Consider the following 25,952-nt stretch of genomic DNA (forward strand, 5'->3'; position numbering starts at 1 on the left):
TTTGGAAGTAAGAAAACATCATTACTGCGATAAATTTTCAGGATGATATCTTTTATATTAAATAATACATTTGTACAAGCTATGGAAATATTTAAATATATAAAACATATTTTGAATTTCTATTATGAAAAAGAATTGCCTCCAAACTACATGTACTGAGATAAGACATAAGGATATTTCTCTGAAAATCATATCAAATTTTTATAATGTTTTATTTCCATGGACAATGGGCTTATATTTCTGGCACCAAAAATGCTGAAGATTGAAAAAAAAATTGTACAGTATGGAAAAGAAAAAAACATGTTCGTAATCAAACTAAACTGGGTCTAAAAGAAACTTACCAAACTTTACAAGGGCACTGCAAAAATTCCACTCAGTCAAAATGATCAATATTTTTACACAGGCTAGCTTCAATAATCTTTACTAGGCACATGTCACTAATTACGAGTTTGGTTCAATGACAGAGAGGTTATAGCCCCCCGCATCAACTGATGTCAGAATCCAAAGTCGCAAAATGGCAAAAGAAAGATCAATGAAAATGTGAAGGGATTAAACAGGATTCCCAGATTTGTACACATGTCCTTCACGGGCATGTGTAATGATTGGCTCAATCACCAAGAAGCTACAGTAAATTAACATCAAAATTTGAGATGACTGAACCAGTCATGCAGCCACACACAAACCTCCTGGGGATGTCCCGGCAAACGGGGGATAATCTGAACACGGTATGTGCCTGTGTGTGTCTCAATCAGTCACACACAGATAACACTGTGTTCAGATTATCCCTCGCTTACCTAGTTACCATCCAGGAATCTGTGTGTGGCTGTGTGATTGCTCCAGTCATTTAAAACTTTGATTCTAACTTCCTGTAGCTTCTTTGTGAACAAGCCAGTCGCTATGAAGGACATTTGTGAAAAAATGGGAAGTTTGTTTAATGCCATGTCATTTTCATTGGTCTTTCTTTTGTCATTTTGTGAAACCAATTGCTAGGAGGGGCTATAGCCTCTCCATGATTTAACCAATCTCTTAATCATTGACATGTATTTGTAACATTATTGAAGCTAGCCTGTGTAAAAATATTGTTCATTTTGACTGAGTGGAATTTGTGCAGTGCTTATGTAAAGTTTAATAAGTTTCTTTTGGAACCCAGTTTATAATTCAATGGGGATAAATAATATTCTACCTCAATCTTTAAATAAAAATCAAATTTATCATATCAAAATGAAATTCAGAAAAACGTTGGCTCTTCTAAACAAAATATATGTAGGCACACAGTAACATAAGTGTAAGCTGGGCAATCTTTAAATAAAAATCAAATTTATCATATCAAAATGAAATTCAGGAAAAAGTTGGCTCTTCTAAACAAAATATATGTAGGCACACAGTAACATAAGTGTAAGCTGGGCAATCTTTAAATAAAAATCAAATTTATCATATCAAAATGAAATTCAGGAAAAAGTTGGCTCTTCTAAACAAGATAAATGTAGGCACACAGTAACATAAGTGTAAGCTGGGCAAATCATGAAGAAGAATGAATATATACATCAGATTTATACATTCCATGATTAGCTTAACTTTATGATCACTTGCTAATACTGCTCCCAGTATCAGCATATCATAACTTTGGCATACTGCACAGTTTGTACACTATTTTACAGTTGCTTCAGATGAAAAACTACGGGTGTTTCCCCAAATGGTTGTATCTACATCATAGAAATAAAGGAGGGGTGGGGGTTATGAACTGATGAAAACAGCACCTATTCTAAAAACATTGGCAATTTCAACTGAAATAATTTTCTAAAACTTAAAGAGAAAGAAAATAAACAATACTAATTTATCAATTCATGCTTTTTAGTGCAAAATTGGCTGAAACAAATGAAGCAATGAATTTTAATGCTACAAAACTTACCAACTTTCTGCACTTGTTTGTAATTGCACATGAAATATTATTACAATACAGACAAACATTCTTCATATGGTTCTGTTCATACCTTGATCCATGGTCATTTTCATGCTGGTTTTATCAAACTCTACATAGTACTGTGCTGTGTCAGTTCTCATCAGATAAAACTCAAACTGCACAGCGCTTATGCAGTAATTCACTCTAAATTACGATGTTTACATTTGTCTAAAAGGGATTATTTGTCACTGTGTCCACAACATAATCACCAAAATTAACACTTTTCCGAGGCATGTTTTACTGCCGAGTTCCTGTGTTCACATTGTATTAAGAATGTTGTTTCCTTTTATCTCACGTTTGATGAAAGGTACACAATAGCCCTAATAGTTCCAGTAACACATGAATGACAAGGAACATCATTTTACCCCTCACATATAGCCATGAGTCCAAGGCATCAGCACCCTGTCTGTCGTCAAGCAATGTTAAAAGGCCCGAATTCACAAAGGTGGTTTTGAAACCATCAATTGAACCTACAATTTATGCAATTTCCTGAATAAATTACGCTTATTTACCGTGTGCAATAAACAATGGCCAATGCTGATGCACGCTTTTTTCACAGTGCGCCAAATGGACGCCTGTTGCCATGGTTGTGCACGCTAATTTATTCATGAGTCCACTGTTTTGAAGGGTGGACTCATCAATTCAAAACAGTGGACTCATGAATAAAATAGCTTGCTTAACCATGGCAACAGGCGTCCATTTGGCACGCTGTGACAAAAGCGCACATCAGCAAGGACATTTTTTTTATATATGCGGTAAATGAAGCGTAATTTATACAGGAAATCTACATAAACCATAGGTTCAACCGATGGTTTTCAAAACTGCCATTGTGAATTCAAGCCAAAAAGCACCATTCCTGAATAACGTTCACATACATATTTCAAAGATCCAGTGCCCTAATAGTGAAAAACTGCCATCAAGCTGGTACAATGTGAGAGATATCTCAGACAATACCCCACCATTTCAAAATCTCATGAATAAAAAGCATAGTCCCTTTATCATAGAATTGTAATTTATTTTAATTTTAAGTAGAGGCGAACACCATCTCCAATAAATTGATTGTAATTATCAATTATAATTATTACTCCTCTTATGTAACAGGACCTTGTATTCATTGATTGCATTAGTGATACTAGAACTACTACTGCACACAAAGAATTATGTGTACAAATTATACCTCAAAAACATTTCTGATTTTTTCGCAATAATTGCACTGTGCAACATTTTATACTGTCGCAGATACATGTATATTGGCTCATTCTTAATTTCTGATAGATTCAACATTATGTGGTGATAATATGTATAGTTAATGAACAGTTTTACGTCCACTTAATCTACCTTATCTAATACCTTCGCCATTTTCCATACACATCATCTACGTCCTCTTTTCCCATTCCACTCTTTCTCAACTAAGAGTAATCTTTTAGTTTTGAATAATCCTATAATTCCTTCCTCTATATCAATGCTAGTAGAATGACTCTATATCTGGGTATAAAACTAGACATTCATCCTATAGAACCGAAATCACATGTATTTTCATGTAATCTAAAGAAAGGCAAACAAGCAGAATGCCATTCTACCCTTCACTTGTTTTCTCTCAATCCTTCACTGAGTGTTTCCCAGCATTCTCCATCTTTCGTGGGTCTTGGCTTCCAGACCATTGTCTCACTCTCCTACCAGATCACCAGCCAAAGACGAGGATCATCCTCGTCTCTCTACATCCACATCAATCTGACATGCTGGATTCCTTCCGTTTCTTCCACAGCTTCTCTTTCCTGATTCTCCATCCATTCATTCATTCAATAGTTTGTTGCCCCTGAGGCCCATTCCCTAGGAGTTCTTTCGGCCTGTTCCGTTCCTATCTTCCGGTAGAAACAGATGTAAGCGTCTCCTAAGAGTCTCCTGAGGTGTTCTGGAAGTTTCTTGTCATCGGGCGTATTGATGATCCTCTGAGGATCTTTCAACCATTCTTCAAAGTTCTTTAGGTGGGTAACCTTGGGGATGTTGAAACCAGGAACAGTGGATGCTATCAGAAGGAGGACAAAATGTAGGTGACTCGTAATATCATAATCTTTACTCTTTAAGTGATATGATATGGTGAGTACATGTCAAGATGTGATGAACGTGATCTGTTCTCTTCTCCTCTTTATCTCCTTCTGGTTTCTCCTCCCTTTCTCTCCTCTCCTTTCTATTCTCTCAATTTATATCCTTACACCTTCACGACTTCCATTTTCATTTGTCTAGTTTCCTTCTTTCTTTCCGCTCACCTACCACTGCATTCTTCTTTTTCTCCACTGACACTTTTTTTTCTAAGATCACATAGTTTACATAATAGGTTTGTGTATCATTTAAGAAAATGTTACGATACTTTGTATGAGAACTTTATATGTAACTTGCATGTTTGTAAAATTGATCACAATTCGGCCTTTGGCTGCGATGATCTTTTAATAAACCATTTTATCTATCTATCTATCTAATCAATAAATAGCTATGATTATTATTTCAGTAAATAAGAAATTAAGTTAAAGAGGCAGATCAATAATGAAAAAAATATGACACTGGTCAATAAAATAACTATGATAAAAAATAAAAAGATGATGATTGTGGTTTATAGTGATGATGATGATAGTGAGATTGACAATGATGATGATGACGATGAAAATAAAAAGATGAGAATTATTCTAATAGTGGGTATGATGATGATGATGATGAAGATAATGATAATGAGAATGATATAAGAGTGATGAAGGTGATGATGATGGTGGCGATGATGGTGATGATGATGATGATGATGATGATAAGATAAGACTGATGAAGGTGATGATGATTGTGATGATGGTGGTGAAAATGATAATGGTGATGGAGGTGATGATGATGGTGATGATGGTGGTGATGGTGTTGATGGTGATGACGGTGATGATGATGAAGATGATGATGATGATAATGAAAATGCAAATGATGATAATTGTGATGAAGGTGATGATGATGGTGATGACGGTGACGATGATGAAGATGATGAAGATGATGATTGTGGTGATAATGATGACCACGTTTATAATGATAATAATAATAATAATAATGATGGTGGTGATGAGGATAAGGGTAATGATAAAATGGCTCTACTTCTACTGCTGCTCCTGATGATAACTACGATTTCATTATTCAACCTACCATCTCTATCTGCCATGCTGTCAAAGAACACCCAATGTGTGGGTTTCCTCTCAGTCTTCACAAAGGCCACATAATGACTTGTCTGGATGCACACTACAGCAAACAGCTCCATCGTTTGTCTCTGAAAATGAAGCTGCTGTCCAGTTCTGGTCATCAGTTCAAATCCTTTCTCAACCTCTGGATTCAGGGTGAGCTGTTTTATCCTGTGTGATGGGAGACTGCTATGGCTCTGATTGGTTCGATAAGACGATGCAAAAAAAAAAAAAAATCTCACATTATATTTGTATTGCGTAAATACAAGGTGAAAGTTTTACGTATTTCTGAATTCTTTTTATTGCACGTCTCTCCTGATCTACGTGTATGATCTATGATCTACATTTCTTTTCGCAGTTCCTCTCTCCAATAGAATTAACCAGATCCTAATCTTGTATTACTGAAGGCTTACTGTTTAATTCTTGATTGATCCCAATCTCCTCTCGCAGGCTTTGTCCGTCTTTATTTTGTTCCTATTTTACTTTCTGCAACCTCCAATTTTCCTGCGTTCCTGTTTAAGTGTCTTTATCACATGCCATTTTCAGTCTCACCCCCAACACTGTGCTCTGTCTGTCTGTCTGTCTGCCTGTCTCTTCCTCTATCTTTTTTTAAAAAATCCTCCCATAATCCCACTCCCTTCTCAAATATTTCCTTGTAAATGCCAACTCTCTAACATTTTCTCTAAATCTCTGTGTTGTTTTTTTCTTTACCCACTACGCACCATATCACAACAACTAAAGCAGTAAGACTTGATGAATTCTTCTGAGATTTCTTCATCCGGTCTGCAGTCTCTGCATTCCACCTTGGCCAGCTCCCCACAGATAGTACATGATCTTGGATCTATAATGTACACATATCATGCCATAAACATGCTATCAATACACCATAAGGTCACACAAGTTTTCAATACACAGTCATAATCATTACAAATAACTCAGGGGAAAGTAGAATAAAATGGTTGACATTTCTTTGAGTATATTCTCATGGTAATCCACCAAGAAATAATGCAGGAGAGTTCCAAAATAACTTCATACCTAACGAAAATTTGCAACAGCAATAGTCTTTAAATCCTCCGTATCTGGATTTTGTCCCCGCAAGAATACCCTAAAAAATATTTTCTTGAAAATCGTTCATTCATACAGTTTCATTTCTACTTCTTCCATCAACTTAAACTCTCGTTGCGGGCTGCAACCTCACAACATGTACACCAAGTCAAAATGCATTGTCCCATACACATATCATAATATATAAGTTAGTATACAGTTGGGAAAAATGTTGCCTCAAAAACTAAATGTATAAATTCCTTGTAAATGATTACAGAATATTTCTTTGTCAAAGACTACCACATTCCCCTCAGTAATATTGAAATAAAATTCAAATTATATATTTTTTTAGATTCATTAAGCATGTCATATAACTTACAGTTTTCCAGTAGATCAGTGATGTCAATGGTTAGACTGGGTAAAATCCTCCTATACATCTTATAATCCTTCCCAAATCTTGGCATCTGAACTACAAGACACTCTGGAATCTACAAACGATAAACAAATTTGAAATGATTAATATACAAATGATTGGGAAGTGAAAGCTTAAAATGATAAGGTACTAACAGACAAATGATTAATGTTAAAACCTTCAGCACATTAACTGATGCCAATTGGTAAAAAGCTGAAGAAAAGGCAAACAACCGTAGGTTATATGGTATAAGAAACATCTGGCACCAGTATTCCATGAGACTGAAATTCAAAATTGGATTTATTTGAAAAATTTAACCTAATAAAGAAAGCTTGTCTAAGGTTGAGCCCCCCCCCCTTCCCCCTTTAAGAAATGAGGTTCAAGTCTCATGGTTAAGTAAAAATACAGAGTAATATAATACGTTGAAATAGAAATTTAAAAAGATAATCATTTATAATTCAGACTAAAATCTACACAAAAAAATTTGTCTTTTGTCACTTATATTTAGTGAATGCTCTGATCACACAAAGTAACAGATGAGATAGATGGTTTGGGTGAGTAATGCCTTGCCCTTCCCCTTCCAATCCTTTGTGTCTTCAGAGCGTTTATAGCGTGCTACTGCTCGTGTTCCACATTGTATCAAATTGTTCCCAGAGGAAGGAGAGAAAAATCATTCCAATTTCTGTTCTGGGTGGTACAGTGGCAAGTTTTTAACAGTTGTATCAAAATAATACACACGTTTCATGTTCTACTGGAACACTAGTCCATATTGTTACCCGTTTTAAAAGTGTGTCATTGGACCTTTAATAATGGGATATGAGAATTATTACCTCGACCAGCTTTAGTTCGTTGTCTAAGAAGGATTGATGGAGGAGTTGTTCAACCTTTGGTAGCTCTAATGAATCATTTTTCTCCATGAAGATCTGATACAAATACTGGCTGTCAATCTCTTTTGTATCACTATGCCTATCGAAAGGCAGATATAAAAAAGAGAAAGAAAGAGACAGACAGATAGAGAGAGAAAAAAGGAAGGGGAGAAAAAAGAAGACAGAGAAAAAATGCGTAATTAGAATAGATATAATCACCAAAAAAAATCATTTAGTGGCACTGAGGGCCTTTGGGGTCTATGCCCCCCCCCCCCCATTCCACTACCCAAAAAAAAGGAATAGGAAAGTGCAATATGATGTTAAATATAAATATGATATATTTATTGTCAAAATCTATCCCAAAATTAGCTTTACGCATTAAAAAGGTAGAAAAAATCCCCCCCCTTTCCTTCATACCGTGCCCCCTTTGGATTATTATACTAATGTACAGTGGTGTTGTAGAAAATAGATAATTATCTCACAGAGTGATAATTTGCTCTAACAAGTCAAATAAGAATCATTTGTATGTAGACAAGTCAATGTCAAAGCAAAAATCTCTACACTTGTATTGTTTACAAACTGATATAACTTAATTACCAATCCAAGCACAATCTATTTAGTCTGTAATGTTTAATATGGGGGATTTATAAAAACAATTACCAATAGTCATGATAATTTTATACCAATAAAACTGGCAATGGAAATACAAAAAATGCCAATAATAAAATACCAACAATGATTATAGAGATCGCTATATATTATGGGTGTGACTTGGTGTATATGATTCTTATCAGGGGAATATAGAATTAATCAAGATTATATGTAGATGTATGTTAACAGGAAAATCGAATACTTGAAATCAAAATATTACAATCATTGGCAAACCTCATGAATGCAAGCACACTGATCAACTTCCTTATTGATGTATATATTGAGTCTTCTCAAAATAGAATCATAGTTTCAAAACGTCAGAGATATTCATATACATTATGTATACATCTATGCACCTTCACGCATTTCAAAATTCACAACCAGATAAATGCACTGATCTGGAGAGAGCTATAAACTGATGCATGATGATTCTATAAATATCACTAAAGGATAATCTGCATTCATTAGGCACTTGAATAATTTCTGAGAACCATTTCAAACATGACCATGTGTTATCAAAGCATCCTGATTATCTATGATGCAAATACCCATTAAGATTTTCCCTGAAGTCTATTTCCTTGATTGGCAATAACATGCTTTCAAGAGTAGCCAAGGAGTGGAAAATACAGAAAATAAATATTTATAACTCTGCTAAGAGTAACATAAATACAAGTATGAACTTCATATTAATATCATTGCTCTTATATTATATTGATACTGATGCTCTAATCTAACTGATTAAACTCATGAACTTTGGAATGTATATTTATAGATTTCGTACTTCGAAAGAAATATATTAACTTATTTGCAATGTCAAGACATCTTATAAATATTTCAAAGAAAAGGAAAAGTTTACATCAATCACTGGGAATTGTAAGGATGATGGCTTGTACCATACCATGCCATTAAATTTCTTCCTCTCTCAATCCTGTCATTACAAGCATATGAATGCATTCAGTAGAAAATGCTTTATAAGCAAAAACCTGAGTAACCTAAAGTAATTTATTGTGAAGTGATATGCCTAATCAGGTTCAGTTGAATAGAATGATATACATGACTTAAGTATTTCATCATCATCATCCTCATCATACTCATCATCATCATCATCATCATCACCACCATCATCATCATCATCATACTCATCATCATCATCATCATCATCATCATCATCATCATCACCACCATCATACTCATCATCATCATTATCATCACCACCATCATCATCATACTCATCATCATACTCATCATCATCATCACCACCATCATACTCATCATCATCATTATCATCACCACCATCATCATCATACTCATCATCATCATCATCATCATCACCATCATCATCACCATCATCATCATCACCATCATCATCATCATCACCATCATCATCATACTCATCATCATCATCATCACCATCATCATCATCATCACCATCATCATCATCATCATTATCATCATCATCATCACCATCATCATCATCATCATCATCATCATCATCATCATCATCATCTTCATCTTCATCTTCATCTTCTTCTGCATCATCAACAGCACCACTGCACCATCACCATCCATCACCATCATCCTCATCTCTATCATCACCATTTTATTTTTCATCCTGATGTGTCAACTACAAAGCATGTTTCAGTACCATACCTTGTTTTGATAAGTGGCTGAGCCTTCAAGACATCTCTGACCAGCATGTGAAGAAATTCTTCCGGGTCCTTCTCCTCGTTGGTCATTCCTGGTAAAAGACCTAGTTTATCAAGATGAAGACGGAGATCTCGCACACGATCAGCTCGTACAAACCCATTCCTAGGAAATGCAGAAAGCACAATCATACAATCATACACAAGAATCAAGTTTACACTACATTCTAGTTGCCATTGCCATTCCCTGGCTCAATTGTAATATCATACAAGTATCTGGTAGTGAAAACCTTTATCAACTTACTATTACAAACTTAATCAACAATCACACTTACAAGGCGATAACAAGGCGATGTTTCTCTCTAAGACTATTTATATCATTTCTTCCCTAAGAAAAGTATACAAATTTTCCTTACCCTAACACACAAATTACAGTAATGCCTTAAGGAATCTCCAAGGATTCTTGGATACTTACTTAGGAATTAGCTTGAGCAACCATATCAGCTCTTACCCCCATATTCGATTTCTACTAGGTACCAAATTACTTTATACACAACCATCAACCATTAATAACAATCACCCCGCAATCACCACTGTCACAACAAGCTCAACCATCCCTTCTACATCATGACAACAACCACTAAAGAATTTGTCACCAGCACCGGCAAATAAAAATGGAATCTTACTCTCTGAGTGGGTTGACGATTTTCTCCCTGAGTATTGTCTGAATTTCTTCAAAGTCCTGCACATCCTTTCCTTCCTTTGGTCTTACTAGGGAGACATCAAAGGTCGTATTGAAAGAGAACATACTGTAGAGGCTCACATCTAGGTAGCAGGAGTTCTGGTCTCCTTGGATTCCTTTGTTCTCCCCTACTGAACTTTGTTGGAAGTTACGAAGCTGCACATAGCCTGGAATGATGGGTGATTCCTGGTTTCCAAAATCTGAACCAGCACCATGAAAGAGTGTGATAAAACATGCATCAATATATTACAATCTATCTTAAAAAATACAGTAATATCATTAGAAAAACAAAAAAGGGGGGGGGGCAGTGGTTGAGTACACTACTGGGGTCGTTTGGTCTAGTGGTTAGTGCATTGGACTCATGATTAACAGGTTGTGGGTTTGAATCCCAGCTCAGAATCATTTCCACTTTAACCAAAAGGCCTGTCGTCTATGGCGGTCACCTGCTTTTACCGATTAACTCAAACATAAAGTGTTTCCTACGTAATTGGTCATATACCAGCTTGGAGTTGATACGCAGAAAGCTGCTTTGCTGAGTTCCTAAGGGAGTTACTTAAACAGAAACAGAACCTCCTGATAAAAACTGGGATGATGTTGAATATTATTCAGCTCTTTTCTTGTTGTATGAACCCCAATTCTGAGAGCAGCAAAGATGAACAGTCCCAAGTAATTCCAATTTTATATCTGTGAAATTTTGTTCCTTTAAGCTGAGAAATCCCTTTTTGAACCAAATTCTTTGTATGTCATAATTGTTTAAGCTGGCGATAACTAATGAAACTAAAAAAAAAATAGAAACAAACCTTCTCTGATCAGTTCAAAGCATTAAGCTTATGATAAGCAACAAAGTTGAGAACCTACCCAGACTTGTTTCTCTTGTAAAGACCCTGTAGGTATCAGCATTGGTTGGGAATCGTGAATCTGGTCGACATTGAGATAGGTAGACAAAGACTGCTTTCCTCGGTCCACAGGTGAAGTATTGGGTACCTTCAAAGCTACCATCAGTGCCACCGATGATTGGTTCCTCCTAAAAATGAAAAGAATGTAAAACTCATCTCCTTTCATACAAGCACGCCCTCTATATGTCTACAATTACCCTGGTCAATGGAATTGGCTCACCCGCACATAAATAACATATTCGTTTTCTACACTCTCTTGGGAACATTCCAGGAATTCACATGGTGCACATACTGTTAAGCAAAAGTCAAATACAGTTATTTCTGTATTTAATACCTGGGTGGAGAGTGGCACAGGTAAATCAGTGCCTTGCTAAGGGATGCTACTGCTGCAGAAGACCTTGAACCCTTGACAATGTACTTTCCAAACTCAAAGCTTATCCATGGATCCACAACACATGTACAACATAGACTGGTTTTTCTTTGATACCCTACTGATTCTCAGTTCAGGAACTATTCCATCTGATCCACAAATTGGTCGATTACAGTGTAAATGATAAAAACACAATATCAATTACGTCAAGCACTAGTGTCTCAGCTAGTTTATCCATTCTTATTTACAGCAACTTTCTCGCAGAGATAAATGACAAGTAAGTGCTAACAATTCTAAGACCTCTGATGCCCCCAGATTGTAGGGGAAGAGAATAAATTCCTAAACCGTAAATAAATAGTTTACACCACATACATACCAGCTCTATACCAGCAATGTGATCATCAAGCCAATTAAGATGAGTACAGAGAGATTTAATGACACCATAATGGGACTCCCCTCTGATCTTCACCTCGACCACTGATTCCACATCCAGATCCGACTTCTGTGCCTCAGCTTCTGGCGATCGATCCACAACAATGACATCCTTGTCGTATCCTATGCGACGGTGTTGGGTGTAATCATATGCAGCAGGGTATGTTGGTTCCTCTTCATGATTTTCCTGGTAGGTTTCAAATTTTGTTTGTTCGAACCATCTTCTGTTGGATGGGGATCCTGTAAATGAATTACAGAATGAAATTAACATTTGTTTTACCGGTATACACATTGAAGGACTATAATGTAGTCAGCATTCTAAATCCTTAGATCCAAACTATATTTATTTGAGATAATGAAATGGGAGGCACATCTAGAATGCACCCTCAAGGTAAAAAATCAATCTTTTTTTCTTTTTTTAATCAAAATACATGAATATCAATACAATTTTATATATTCAGTAAAATTAATATAAATCATAGGGTCAGTCTTTATATAATAAGTCACGGAAGGGAGTTTTAACATGAAATGAACATAAAATCAATTCCCTTTGAAGATTGAAGAAAAAAAAAGATTCTTGAATGGATACATATTCACAAAAGAAAATATACTTTTGTAATGATCATTATATTTGTCACACATCAATATCCAATCTGTAGATACATTCTTCTTTTCTTCCATAGAAATGGGAAGCTGCATGCCTTAACTTGTAACCCTTGTGACTCCATACTTAAAAAAAAGTTTGAGATATTTCCTCCCATATCTACTGAATAATTGCCCAGTACTACAATGAAATAACATTTCACTAGATTGATACATGATTGAAAATAGCAATTGATAATACAGTGTAAGCTATGAGTTACTTTTGTTCAAATGCCAGAACCTTAAATAATTAACATTCAAATTTCTGTGGCGACTGACTAAGTCATAAAGGATATGCACCGATGCAATTACTTGCATAAAACGCAGATGATTTAAGAACATAATTTGTTGAGTGATCACATTGAGCTGCTGCAGCAGAATGGAACTGAAACCAATAAATGTGCACTCAAGTGAACAATAAATGAAGAAAACAAGGGAATTCCCAACAATTCAAATAATCACAAATTATTACAACATCCTTCACAACCTAAAGGCGACCTCCTCCCATCTCACGCTCCCTCTAATGAATACTATAATCTAATCGAATCAAGTGGTTTGCTGATGCATTCATGCTATTTGGATGGAGAAAAGAGAGTTGGTCATATTGTTTTGTTGTGATTAAGAAATTTGGGATTCACTTCCTAAAAATGCAATCAACTTAGTCAATTTCTATATCATCATTTTACAAACCTGAAATAGAGCTTGACAGCTGAAGAATATGAGGAGGAATAGGCAATAAGAATGAGCAATTGTATGGAAAATCCTCATGCATAATGCTGTGATCGTTCAATAAATACACCAGGAATTCATCAACAGGGGTGTGCACCACAGATTCTCTTAGAAGTTGAAAATTTTCCTGAATTATGTAAAATCCTTACAAACTCCACAAGATTATCAGAATGTTTCACAGGAAAACTTGTCCAGGATAGAGAAAATTTGTTTGAAACATGTAGAGAACATCTACCAGATTTAATACTGACCCACAGCACAGGCAGCTATAAGAAATCATTTAGTCTTACAGCAACAATGAGAGCAAAAGAAGTACAATCCTTGAAGGAAATATAATCCAAGTAGTTTTGTCTTTAGGAATATTCAATGTGTAACTAGGAAATGATCTCCACTTAATATCACGACTAGCTAGATATCATGCAGCAGAGGCTTTTATAGGTTCAATTCCAAAACAAACTTGAATCATGATAAAAATAAATCTGTTCCAAAGTCCACATCTGGTCAAAACCTGCTGATAGTTATCCAGGAGACTTATCATCAGCTGTTTACGACTGAAATTCTATGCCAACCAAAGGTTATGAATATGTATCAAATAACTGAAGACATAGTCTGTAAAAACAAACCTTATTTACCCTATACCATATTCCAACATGACGGGGTTGAAAGGAATGAAATTGAATTTTAAAAAGGAGCAAACATATACTTGATAAAAACAATTATACATCACTGAAGGTAAAGCAGATAATTTTTTTCAGTACACATTGCAATTTTTTTGTTACTTAAACCATGATAGTAAATTTCCTAGGTCTGATTTACAAGACTAGTCCACAGAGCAGAAATGCCTCACATTTCTTTATATGGGTGATGATGTCATCTCATGGTAATCCCCATGTGATGTTTGCACAATTCCTCAGCTCTTAGTGGGCATCACTAGAAACTGCTGGAACGTATATGGTAGAGAGGGAGTTTCGATGGTGATTCAGTGTTTTATTTACCAAGGGAAGGGACTTATTTTCTGAATTTTTATTATAAACATGTTCTGAAATGGAGGGTTTCTTCCTCAATTATCAAATGGTTATTCTTAGTTCCTCCTCAGAATAAACATACATTGTCATTTATGTTTTACATAGTATTACACTTCCCATGACTTTTTGATGATCTTTCTTTATTGGAGTGTAAAACAAAAATCCAATATATAACATTGCAAATCAGAATAGTATCGAGCTAAACCCCTGTAACATTGTAATGCTCTACCCATCATCATTTTTTTTTCAATGTAAACTGTGCGATTCAGCCACCTGCTGAAATATACAATTTGAAATAAGCCAGGAATAATGAAAAAATAATAATTTGAAAAGGAAACAAAAATACTAAATAAGAAGAGGTGTGGACTTTGGAATTCAAAACTAATACATATTTCTGAGTCTGAGCCACAAGTCTTAAAGAAAAATAGATAATTCAAGGCAAACTGCAAATAGAAGGATAAAAAACATGCACTTGCATGTCTTGTGCCAAATAGATTTTTAGCAGTAACATAGTACTTTAAATTATGTTGATGCACATATGACTATATAATACCACCATTGACCCTACCATGATAATACCCTTTCTTGTTATCTCTTCTAAGAAAATATCTTGGAAGGATAAGGCATCTTCAAACCATATCACAAATTAATGAGATGTTCCTTGTTTACTGGAATAGGGGAGAAATTGAGGAGAGGATAGGTCAATGTATCTTGTTTAACTTTTATATGAAAGAGCTCCTAGATCTATTTTCATATTGAGACCGAGAGTACATGTAGTTCAGTCACAAGTGTCTTCAGCTTGATGCTCTACTCCACAATTTGCCAATTTTTATCAATTTCACTTGTAAAAATATAAAAACGTGTGGAAAAATGTCTGAAAATAAGGATTGGTTAACCCCTTTTTGTGGAAAATTTGAATTAAAACAAGTGGAGTGCCTCTGGCAGTCTCACCTGCATCACACGATTCAATATAGCAGCAGTGCTGACTTTGAAAACTACTATGAAATAATTATTCACAAAAAACACCATTCAGATATTGATACAATACTACATTCATTGACAATAAATGACATTTGACCTTGATCATGCAACCTAAGACTTGTCAGTGATACTTGATTACCGGTACCCCTATATCCACATTTTATAAACTAAATCTATAAACTTTGAAAGTTATAACAGCAATCTAATAATTACCTCCAAAATGGCCAAAGTTCAATGACCTTAAATGACCTTTGACTTTGGTCATGTGACCTGAAACTCACATGAGATGTTCAATGATACTTGATTACTCTATGTCCAAGTTTTATGAACTAGATCCATATACTTTCAGAGTTATGATGGTTATTCAACAAATACCCCAACATGGCCAAAGTTCATTGACCTTTGACCTTGGTCATGTGACCTGAAATATGCACAAGATGTTCAGTGATACTTTATTACTCTTATGTCCAAGTTGTATGAACTACATGTAGACCAATAAACTATCAAAGTCATGATGGTAAATCAACAAATACCCCCAACTTGGCCAAAGTTCATTGACCTTAAATGACCTTTGACCTTGATCATGTAACCTGAAACTCGCACAGGATGTGTAGTGATACTTGATTACTCTTACATGTTTATATATTTGTATGTTTAAGTTTCATGAATCAGATCCATAAACTTTTAAAGTTATGATGGTAATTCAACAAATACCCCCAATTTGGCCAAAGTTCATTACCCTAAATGACCTTTGACCTTGGTCATGTGACTCAAAACTCAGGCAGGATGTTCAGCAATACTTGATTAACCTTATGTCCAAGTTTCATGAACTAAGTCTATATATTTTCCAAGTTATGATGACATTTCAAAAACTTAACCTTAGGTTAAGATTTTGATTCCCCCAACATGGTCTAAGTTCATTGACCCTAAATTACCTTTGACCATAGTCATGTGACTCAAAACTCAGGCAGGATGTTCAGTAATATTTGATTAACCTTATGGCCAAGTTTCATAAACTAGGTCCATATACTTTCTAAGTTATGCTGTCATTTCAAAAACTTAACCTTTGGTTAAGATTTGGTGTTGACGCCGCCGCCGTCAGAAAAGCGGCGCCTATAGTCTCACTCTGCTTCGCAGGTGAGACAAAAATCAAAGATGGCACGTTTTACTATGGTCTGTTGGGTTACCACACATATATGTTTTCATAAATACTAAAGTGAATTAGGCTTTATTGAAATATTCTCACTTCTATATGAAGAAATGTAGTGACAGTTATATCACTTTTCATTGACTGATTCTTTTATATGAATATTTCCATTTATCAGATTTTATAATGCTCTGCCAGTATTTTTTTTTCTAAACAAAGGCTCACTTGTCTAACACTTTATCAAACGTAGTGAAATCTTGCATATCTCTGGGAAGCCAATATTATAGTTTCAGAAATCCTCTAGGAGGTCCACAGGGGCAGTTATTATTCCAAATTCACTTGACACTTATTGAATATGTATATTATTTATTCAATGTTGAATTTTGTTCATGCTTTTATTTAAATTGAATTGATTTATCATGTAATTATTTGTATTATGTTGAAGAATGAAAAAAATAAATTGAATTGAATTGACATATTTAAAATAAAGGTTCTTTACTTCAGTAGGCTAAAAGACTAAGAAAGCATTTGATTCCCTAGAACATGACCTTTACTGCCAATGCCTACATCATTTGGCTTTGGTGTACATGTACATCATTCACAAATGGGAACAAGAGTGTCGCAAGGGCGAGCACATAATACACCCGTCTGTAACATGGAAATTGAGTTATTGGTCAAGCAAGAAAAGTGGAAGGTGGTGACTTGACCTTTGACCTTTTTGACCTTCCTGAGATCCATATTAGTATCATACACATCAAATTATATAAGCCTAGGTTAAGTTAAACTGAAGTTATCGCGTTTGCAAGGACTTCAGAAGGGTAAGATGAAAACATGTCACTCAGTCACTGTGACCTTGACCTTTGACCTTTTGACCTCAAAATCGCTAGGCTTCCTGGGATTCGTGCTAGTATCATACACACCAAATTATATGAGCCTAGGTTAAGTTAAACTGAAGTTATAGCATATACAAGGACTTCAGAAGGGTAAGATAAAAACATGTCACTGTGACGTTGACCTTGACTTTTTGACCTCAAAATATATAGGCTGTCTAGGATCCATGCTAGTATCATACACACCAAATAATATATGAGCCTAGCTTAAGTTAAACTGAAGTTATCGCGTTTACGAAGAAAAGTTAACGGACGGACAGACGGACGGACGAACAGACAGATAGACAGACGAATGGACACCAAGCGTGATACCACAAAACGTCCCGTAGGACAGGCGTATAAAAAGCAATATATAAACATGGACCTAGTAGGTCCATGATATAAATTAGACAGCCAAATATTTAAAGGGATGGTCCAGGCTGGAGATATTTAATAAATAGAGTGAAATTCACAGAGCTAAATGCTGAAAATCTTATCAAAATCGGATAACAAAGTTTTAGAATTTTTAAGATTTGCATTATTTCGTTGAAACGGTTCTAAGCAATAGCATGTCTTCATGAATATTCATTAGGTGGGCTGATGATCATGATGTCATATCCCCACTTGTTCTTTTGTATTTTATTATATGAAATTACAGTAGGTTCATTGAAAAATTTTCTAGCAAGAACTAAAACAATTGGAATGACAACTGATTAAAGTGCATTAGTTACTTATTGCCACAACTTATTTCATCATAATGGAGACACATCATTTTATACACATGTGTGAAACAATTATGATTTTATGTAATAAAATAAGAAAAGGGAAATTGGGAATATGACATCATCAGCCAACATCATGAATATTCATGATGATGTGCATATAACTGTTTAAAAAAAATATTGATAAACTATAAAATTCAATAACTTGGTTATTTGTTATCCGATTTTGATGAAATTTTCAGCAGTTTGCTCTGTAATTTTTACTCTATTTATTGAGATTTAAATATTTTCAGCCTGGACCATCCCTTTAAGTTCAGTGAAATCTACTGGACATTGCCGGATGTTAGATTAGCAGAAGAAAGGCAAGGAAATCTCTCCGGCTCTCCCTTAAAATAATCTGTTTAAAGAGCCTTGCATTATACATCTTGAAATCAGAAGAGAGAAGGATGTAGAAGTTGGTCTATAAAGTGAATTGGAATTATCTTTATGCAGATAATTATTGTTCACTTTGTTCAAATGTAAATTCTAATTATTTAACATTATCCAAATTTGAAAATCAGAAACATTCTAGACATAGATTTTCAACACACTTTCAAGTTTGTTGTTGATAATCAATATTCATTATTAGTGTTCTTTCAAAAGAATTTTTTTCTTTTTCTTTCACATCATGACAAAAGGATGTAAAAAATGAACGGATGTTTGAATAAGATGCAAATTATTTCTTTAGATTAAAGGAAGTGTACACTTTTTTTAATTGCTCTAATCTTAACATAATACAAATTTCATTCCAAGAACCAAGAAGGATTAAGTATTATTTGGCCTCCTGCATTGTTACAGTTCAACAGAATAAAGAGTTCACATTTTAAATGATCTGTTGGTTGCTGAAAAATATGAATGTCCAGAAAGTATGTTCAGACTGCAAATTTCATATGGCGTTTCAGATAAAGAACTATTGTTGGCTCATTCATCTATTATTTCAACTACAATTTTAGAGAATCAAGTTAATAATATTCTGAACCTGACTGAAATAGTATAAAACAAGCATGGATCATTAGTTTTCCATCACTTTATTACTATTATTAAGACAATAAAATGGTTATGCATTTAGTTTGGAAATGCACAAGCATTATAGAATCAGCTTAGAAAAAAGTATGGACTGCTATGAGAGGCATGGTTGTTTCTAGAGGCTCAAGGGGATAGCAACGCGACTATGCCTGAGGGCATGGTCTGGCAGGTGCAGGCCTGTGGGCCGAAAGAAACAACCATGTCTCGAATATTAAAGCAGTCCATATATCTTTTATGAACCACATTATAAATAAGTCTAAAAGTCTCCAAAATAGTCTATGTATGATCTAAGAACAAGCTTAACAGCTAATATTAGATCTAAATTATCTAACTTTAGGTCTAGTGTTGGTCCTAACATTACATCTAGCCGAATTTACCTTTTGCATAAACTTTAGTATTGAACAACTTAAACAAGGTTTGATGATTGATACTTCCATATGTCCATAATATGTTCCCTTAGATTATTTCCAATAATGTGTTTTATTTTTAAAATAATTTTCAATAATGCTATTAAAATGCTATTAAATAATGCTATTAAAATAAAGTATTGGGAATAGAACATGCAGAAGTCAAGAATCTGTATTTGTTTCATTGAAATGTCATATATGTTGTGTGCACATGCGCAATAGGCACGTAAATGCGCGAGTTGTCTAAAATTTTCGATTAAATTGCACTGATAGTTATGGTACTTGCAATCACCACAGAAAGCAACATTTTGGGGATCTCAGCCAAATTTAACTATGCCCATTATTATGGGATGGGTGACAGGGTCAGGGGGCAATGGGCAGAAATCTTCTTAATTATGCCCATTGCCCTTGGAAACTACCTTAGTTTGTTGTTTGGCAGGCATGGTCAAATACATAACTCCACTTTTGACATTATTTGACAATCTTAAAGAGGGGTTTACAACTTTTACTATATTTGATTTTTCACTGTTTAATTATGAAATGTGTAATCATTTGTGTATTATCAAGAAGCTTCATTCTTTTTTAAACATACATGTTCATTTAAACCTACTATTTATAATTAGTTTAAAATAGACAGCTTTTTTGTAATTTGGCTTTTTGAATAATGCCTATTAAAGTAGTCATGGGCATGGACAAGTGGATATTCAGTGTAGTTTGATCAAATTCATGAGTAATGAAATGTTCATTCCAATGCTTTTAATATCAAAATGTCATATATTTTCGATTAAATTGCACTGATACAGGAAATATACCTTGAAGTTACGAATGAACACAAGATTGAATATAAGACAGACATACAGACAGGGCTCCAAAATATAATTACTGGCACATATAACCTTAGGTGGGCAAAAGTCACCTAGTGCACATACAGACAGGTCCCCAAAATATAAAATAATACAACTGGCACATAACCTTAGGTGGGCAAAAGTCACCTAGTGCACAAAAGTTCAAATAATTTTCTTTTATTGCAGTCTCACTCTACTTTAAATGATAAATTTTATGCAAATTGCTATAAAAAGAGAATTTCAGAAGTTTTGCTATCTAACTGTATATATGGCTAGGAGGTTTGTATTACTTTAGACATAAAAATGGATGATATAAAAGTATATCTTATTTCGCAATATATCGTATTTCACAATGATCCTTTTTTGTAATAAGTCTATTTCACAATTCATACTTTGGAAATACAACAGGGTGCTAAACTCACACCTCACCAGTCATTATCAGTTAATACATTTCAATCTTATATTCCTTCTTTTTTCTATCTCTTTATTTCTTTATTTACATATCTTTACTTATTCTCGTTATTTTTTTCTCTATTCATCTTTTTGTTTACATATTATTGTTTTTCTACTTACTATTCATTTACATATTTAAATTAATAATTTCCTTTATCAATCTTTTTTTTATTCTTTCTTTTCTAAGGGGTTGTGAATTCATTTAAACTAAAGATAATAAGAAAGTCTTTTCAATTCAAAATGAATGGTTGAATTTTTTAAATACATGAATATAGACTCTGCAAGTTATACCATGTTCTACATGGCATGTCAAGTTGTTTTATTTTTGTTTTTTACTACAAATGCAGCAGGATGATATGTGATCCTAAAATAATGCAGGTCAATGTCATGACAAGATTATCATTCTGAATTTTATTTCAAATGATTGGAACTGAATCACTGGTTGAGCCAGCAGATCTGTGACTCTAGTAAATACGATCAAAACAACTCATCATTTCAGAATAGCAAATTTCAGAACTTAAAATGGCCATTTGAGAAAAAAATACGATTTTCAATCACAGCATTCAAAACCCCAATCACAAATACTTAAATCACACGTCAACAAGGCTTCATTCACTTGTCATACAAAGGGAATTGCTACACCCTCATTTGCAACATGTAACTATATTCTTTAAAAAACACTCACATCAAAATCAAAAGGTTTTACCTATAAAAAACACTAAAAATATATAATAAGATAGAAGAGGAATGTATGATATTTTCATTGTTTATTTCAAATGAGATGATGAGGAAAGGGGAACATTTGTGGGGGCAATGGATAAGATAAACTTTTCCATTATTTTGAAGAAAAAAATGTTTTTTTGTTAACATGTAGTCATGCAAAATAAATGATGATATATGAAATAATAGAAAGCAGAATGGCTAAAGAAAAAAAATCCAACAAACCCATAACCATTATGGGTTTGTGGGATAACCTAGGATTGGAAATGTAGAAATATGTGAAGAAACAGATAAACATTTTATTGGCATATAAAGACAGACACAAACACAAGTTAAGCCAAAATATAGTATAAGAAAGGATTACAATAACAATGAACAGTAAAGTATTTCTTCTCTATATCAATCTATTATCACAACATTATAAAAATATGCTCTGAAGGAGAGAAAAGAGAGAAAATGAACTCACCATGAACAAGGAATTCTGCATGAAGATCCATTCCCATTTCCAACAATATTTTACACAGCTGCCATCCAAGATTATTCCCCAAATAAATACTTTCATTCCTGTTAATCCAATTCCTCAGAAAAAAGAACTTCTGTTTGGAGACATCATGCCATTGCTTCTGAATCTTGAGAACATCACTATCTGGTACTTGCAGTTTGTGTGCAAGTTCTCCGGTGGAACACTGCATCTTTGCAATCATTGCAAGCACATTTCCTTCTTCAAGTCCTGATTTTAAAAATGAAATATGTGTGTGCCATGAACCTTATAATTGTTGGACTTTGTATGATTTTAAACAATAACTGATCTCCTCTTTTTCTTCTTTGTCTTGATGCAGTTTGTTTTTCTCATCTTGCTTTATTTTCACAAACCATCAATCACTAAATTTTCTGTTTGATCTTCTTCCAAATGGTCTAATCTGCATTCATCTAAATTGATTCATCTGCTAACCATTGGTCTCATTGACATTTAGCCTATTTACCATTTTGTTAAAATTTCAATCATGCTGTACACATTTTTTACAATATCCACTTGTATTAGACCACCTACTTTATATGATTAGATGAACATTATTTTATGAACATTTTTTTTGATAAACTGCAAAATAATAAGTTAATGAAGTGGAAATTAGACCATCAGGGCATTTAGACGAAGACCCCTCTTACACCGGATTTCCTAAGTAGTCTCGGGGGCGCCATGCAACCAGCCTTAGGCGGGTTTCTAATCCGGTTTAAACGCACAAACCTACACGAGACCGGTCTCGGGGTGCCCCGAGACTGCTTTGGATTCGGTGTAAACGCATACCTGCCCGAGACTGGTCCGGGACAGGCTCGATTGATGCCCTAAACGTGGAACGATTATCCAAACAAATACAGTGCGCGCTTGGCGCCCCACCAAACCTATGTCGAATAGCTTTGGTAATTCAGTGTAAATGCAAAGAAAGCTGTCTCGGGGCACCCCAAAACTCGTAACGATTCCGGTGTAATAGGGGGTCAAAAATTTAGGTCAACTTTTTGGAAACCAGTCTTGGGGCGCCCTGAGACTGGTCTCGGTTAGGAAATCCAGTGTAACAGAGGTCTAAATGACAGTTAGACCAAGTTTGTTTTTATACCAAGTGATGGTTGGACCAATGGTAATTAGACCAAATCGATAGTGGGCTAACACATGATGGTGTTAGATGATATGAGAATAAGACTATTTGCTAGTAGACCAAGTGGGTACAAGCCTATCAATCAGATGTGCTATGTCATACGTCTAACAGTTTCAGTAATTGTCGTACACCTACCTCTTGGTGGAGGAATCCTTTCTGGTTGAACCTGCGGTCTGCAGGACTCCGGTAACACCATGTCAGCAGCATCGTTGTAGCCATACTTCATGAGAACATCAAAGAGTTTCCTCTGTCCGTCCTCTTCATTCATTGCTCTGTTTGCACGCCACCACTGGAGCAATCTGAGTGTGCTTGGTTTGGTTCCGTGGCGGCTATCGTTGTGGCCAAACTGCTCCTGCATGGGGATACTCAGAGCGATGGCGATACTGTGCTGCTTGTCGTCCACCATGTCGGCTATCACCTCCAGCAACGTATCATCCATACCTGCCAAGAATGGAAGATTTGGTCAGGATCATACATGCATGATCTACACACAACCAATGGATCCAAAGACTATCCCTTCAAACTCTTCTTCCTTTAGCATCTCTAAATGCTACAATACAATATCTGAATGACAAGTTTCTAACATGCTAGCAAATACCAGACACCCATGGACATTATCTGCACACATGGATGCCCCAATATGGTTCAGGTAATCATTTTACTTACATCAGCAGGTAAGTTCACAGGGAGAATACATTGCAACAAGTTTCTGCCCAGTCCTTTGCACAATGACCTGCTACAATTTTTCTTCATTTTGTGTGTGTAGCATTCATAATATTAATGCATAAAAAATGCATATCAAATTCCTTTACAATACCAAGAAATAATTCATTTTTTTGTATTATCCACACTCTGATAAAAAGTTTAAACATGGCATCATTTGGCACAGCAATTATTATTTTTGCATTAACCGACTTAAATGTCCTTTTTCCTGTATGATAACGTATCAATTTTGTTATGGAATTTCAATGTGAATATTATTAGCAGTGGGAAACCCATATGAATTTGAAACACTGTCATTCTGAGAAAGATATTTCCTCAAAGCATACACCGTGTATCCTTGCAAAGTGTATTATTAAAGATGGATCTACATGGGTTTGCCAATTTAGAAAAAAAAAATTCCTACTTCCCTCTTCTCATATACATGGAGTTGTTTAGTTGACAAGTCTTCTTATTAAACACAATAACAGTTTATAAATTATGCCTGGGCAAGTACGGTAGGCTCTTTGGCAAGACACCAATCTAAATTGCAAAAGGACCATTCTTGTTCACATGTGTGACTGAAATTATGAAAAATCTTGACTTAAATTAGTTATAAATCTAAAAATTTAAAAGATTTATTATGATAATTATGAGAATTTAATTTCATTTTGAAATTCCTGTGAATTTCAAAATGAAATTAAACTTTCAAAGTCATGCTTCTGTGTAAAGTCACACACGTGACCCACATTTTTTTTTTTTTACTTTTGACCTTCAACCTGAATATTGAAGACAGCAAAAAATATTTCCAATTAATAGCTGACTAAACATGTTAATGTTATATAACCCTCGAATTACAAAATCTTTATATTTGTATATTTATAACTAATCAAAGTCACGATTTGTCATAATTTTGGTCACACACATGACCAAGATTGGCCCACTAACAAGACCCAGGAGAGGTTACCGGTAATAGATTCCTGAATAGAATTTACATCTTGAATTCCAAGAGGGGAAATACAAGAAATTAATCAAACTTTTGTGCTGCACCCAAACCCCATTGCCTCAATATATAACCAGTGTGTTGGCTCAATTGGTAGAGCGTCCGTCTCACAACCAGGAGGTCGGGGGTTCAAACCCCGGCCGCATCAGACCAAAAGACATTAAAAGATGGGAGTTGCTGCTACCCTGTTTGGCGTTCAACGATTAAAGGGATAGAGCCTCGTCGATCTGGCGCTGCACAGCGGCTGCCGGGCCCACGATCAATTGGGCAAAGCTAATTTTTGGAGTATTCCATTTCATGTCTATTTCGAACAATAGATTATTAATTTATCATTTTTTTTTATCATTATCATATTCACTCACTTCACAAACAAGCTGCTCAAGCCACTTTCAATTACAACCTTTCATAAGAACTAGAAAACAGACAAAAAGTGGAGTGCCTCTGGCAGTCTCACCTGCATTACGCGATTCAATATAGCAGTAGTGCTGACTTTGAAAACTACTATAAAATAATTATTCACAAAATATACCATTCATATAATGATACAACAGGGGCCGCGGAACCGGGGGGGGGGGGGGGCTGGGGGGCTTGAGCCCCCCCCACTTTTTCCCAAAACCGTGTACAAAAACATAAAAATTACCATATGATTGTGATTTTTAGCATGGTCAGCCCCCCCACTTTTGGCTCAGCCCCCCCACTTTCAAAACCGTTCCGTGGCCCCTGTACAATACTACGTTCATTGACCCTAAATGACATTTGACCTTAATCATGTGA

The 25,952-nt window shown here is 35.0% G+C and overlaps 1 protein-coding gene across 1 annotated transcript in view; it reads right to left on the reverse strand.

Moving 5' to 3' along the window:
* Positions 1 to 1,303: 1,303 nt before the first annotated feature.
* The window catches only part of LOC129277355 (uncharacterized), a 47,276-nt gene continuing 22,627 nt past the window's right edge, over positions 1,304 to 25,952 (reverse strand). Inside the window, exons 12-22 of the mRNA XM_064095224.1 lie at positions 23,612 to 23,917; positions 22,291 to 22,554; positions 12,164 to 12,459; positions 11,380 to 11,545; positions 10,466 to 10,721; positions 9,787 to 9,945; positions 7,450 to 7,585; positions 6,587 to 6,695; positions 5,886 to 6,004; positions 5,132 to 5,360; positions 1,304 to 3,986 (exon numbers count right to left, since the gene is read on the reverse strand). Of these exons, the coding sequence (XP_063951294.1) occupies positions 3,760 to 3,986; positions 5,132 to 5,360; positions 5,886 to 6,004; positions 6,587 to 6,695; positions 7,450 to 7,585; positions 9,787 to 9,945; positions 10,466 to 10,721; positions 11,380 to 11,545; positions 12,164 to 12,459; positions 22,291 to 22,554; positions 23,612 to 23,917 (2,267 nt within the window). The 3' untranslated portion in view covers positions 1,304 to 3,759. The remainder of the gene's footprint in view (positions 3,987 to 5,131; positions 5,361 to 5,885; positions 6,005 to 6,586; positions 6,696 to 7,449; positions 7,586 to 9,786; positions 9,946 to 10,465; positions 10,722 to 11,379; positions 11,546 to 12,163; positions 12,460 to 22,290; positions 22,555 to 23,611; positions 23,918 to 25,952) is intronic.

This window comes from Lytechinus pictus, chromosome 2 (assembly GCF_037042905.1).
Source record: "Lytechinus pictus isolate F3 Inbred chromosome 2, Lp3.0, whole genome shotgun sequence".
Classification (NCBI taxonomy): Eukaryota; Metazoa; Echinodermata; class Echinoidea; order Temnopleuroida; family Toxopneustidae; genus Lytechinus; species Lytechinus pictus.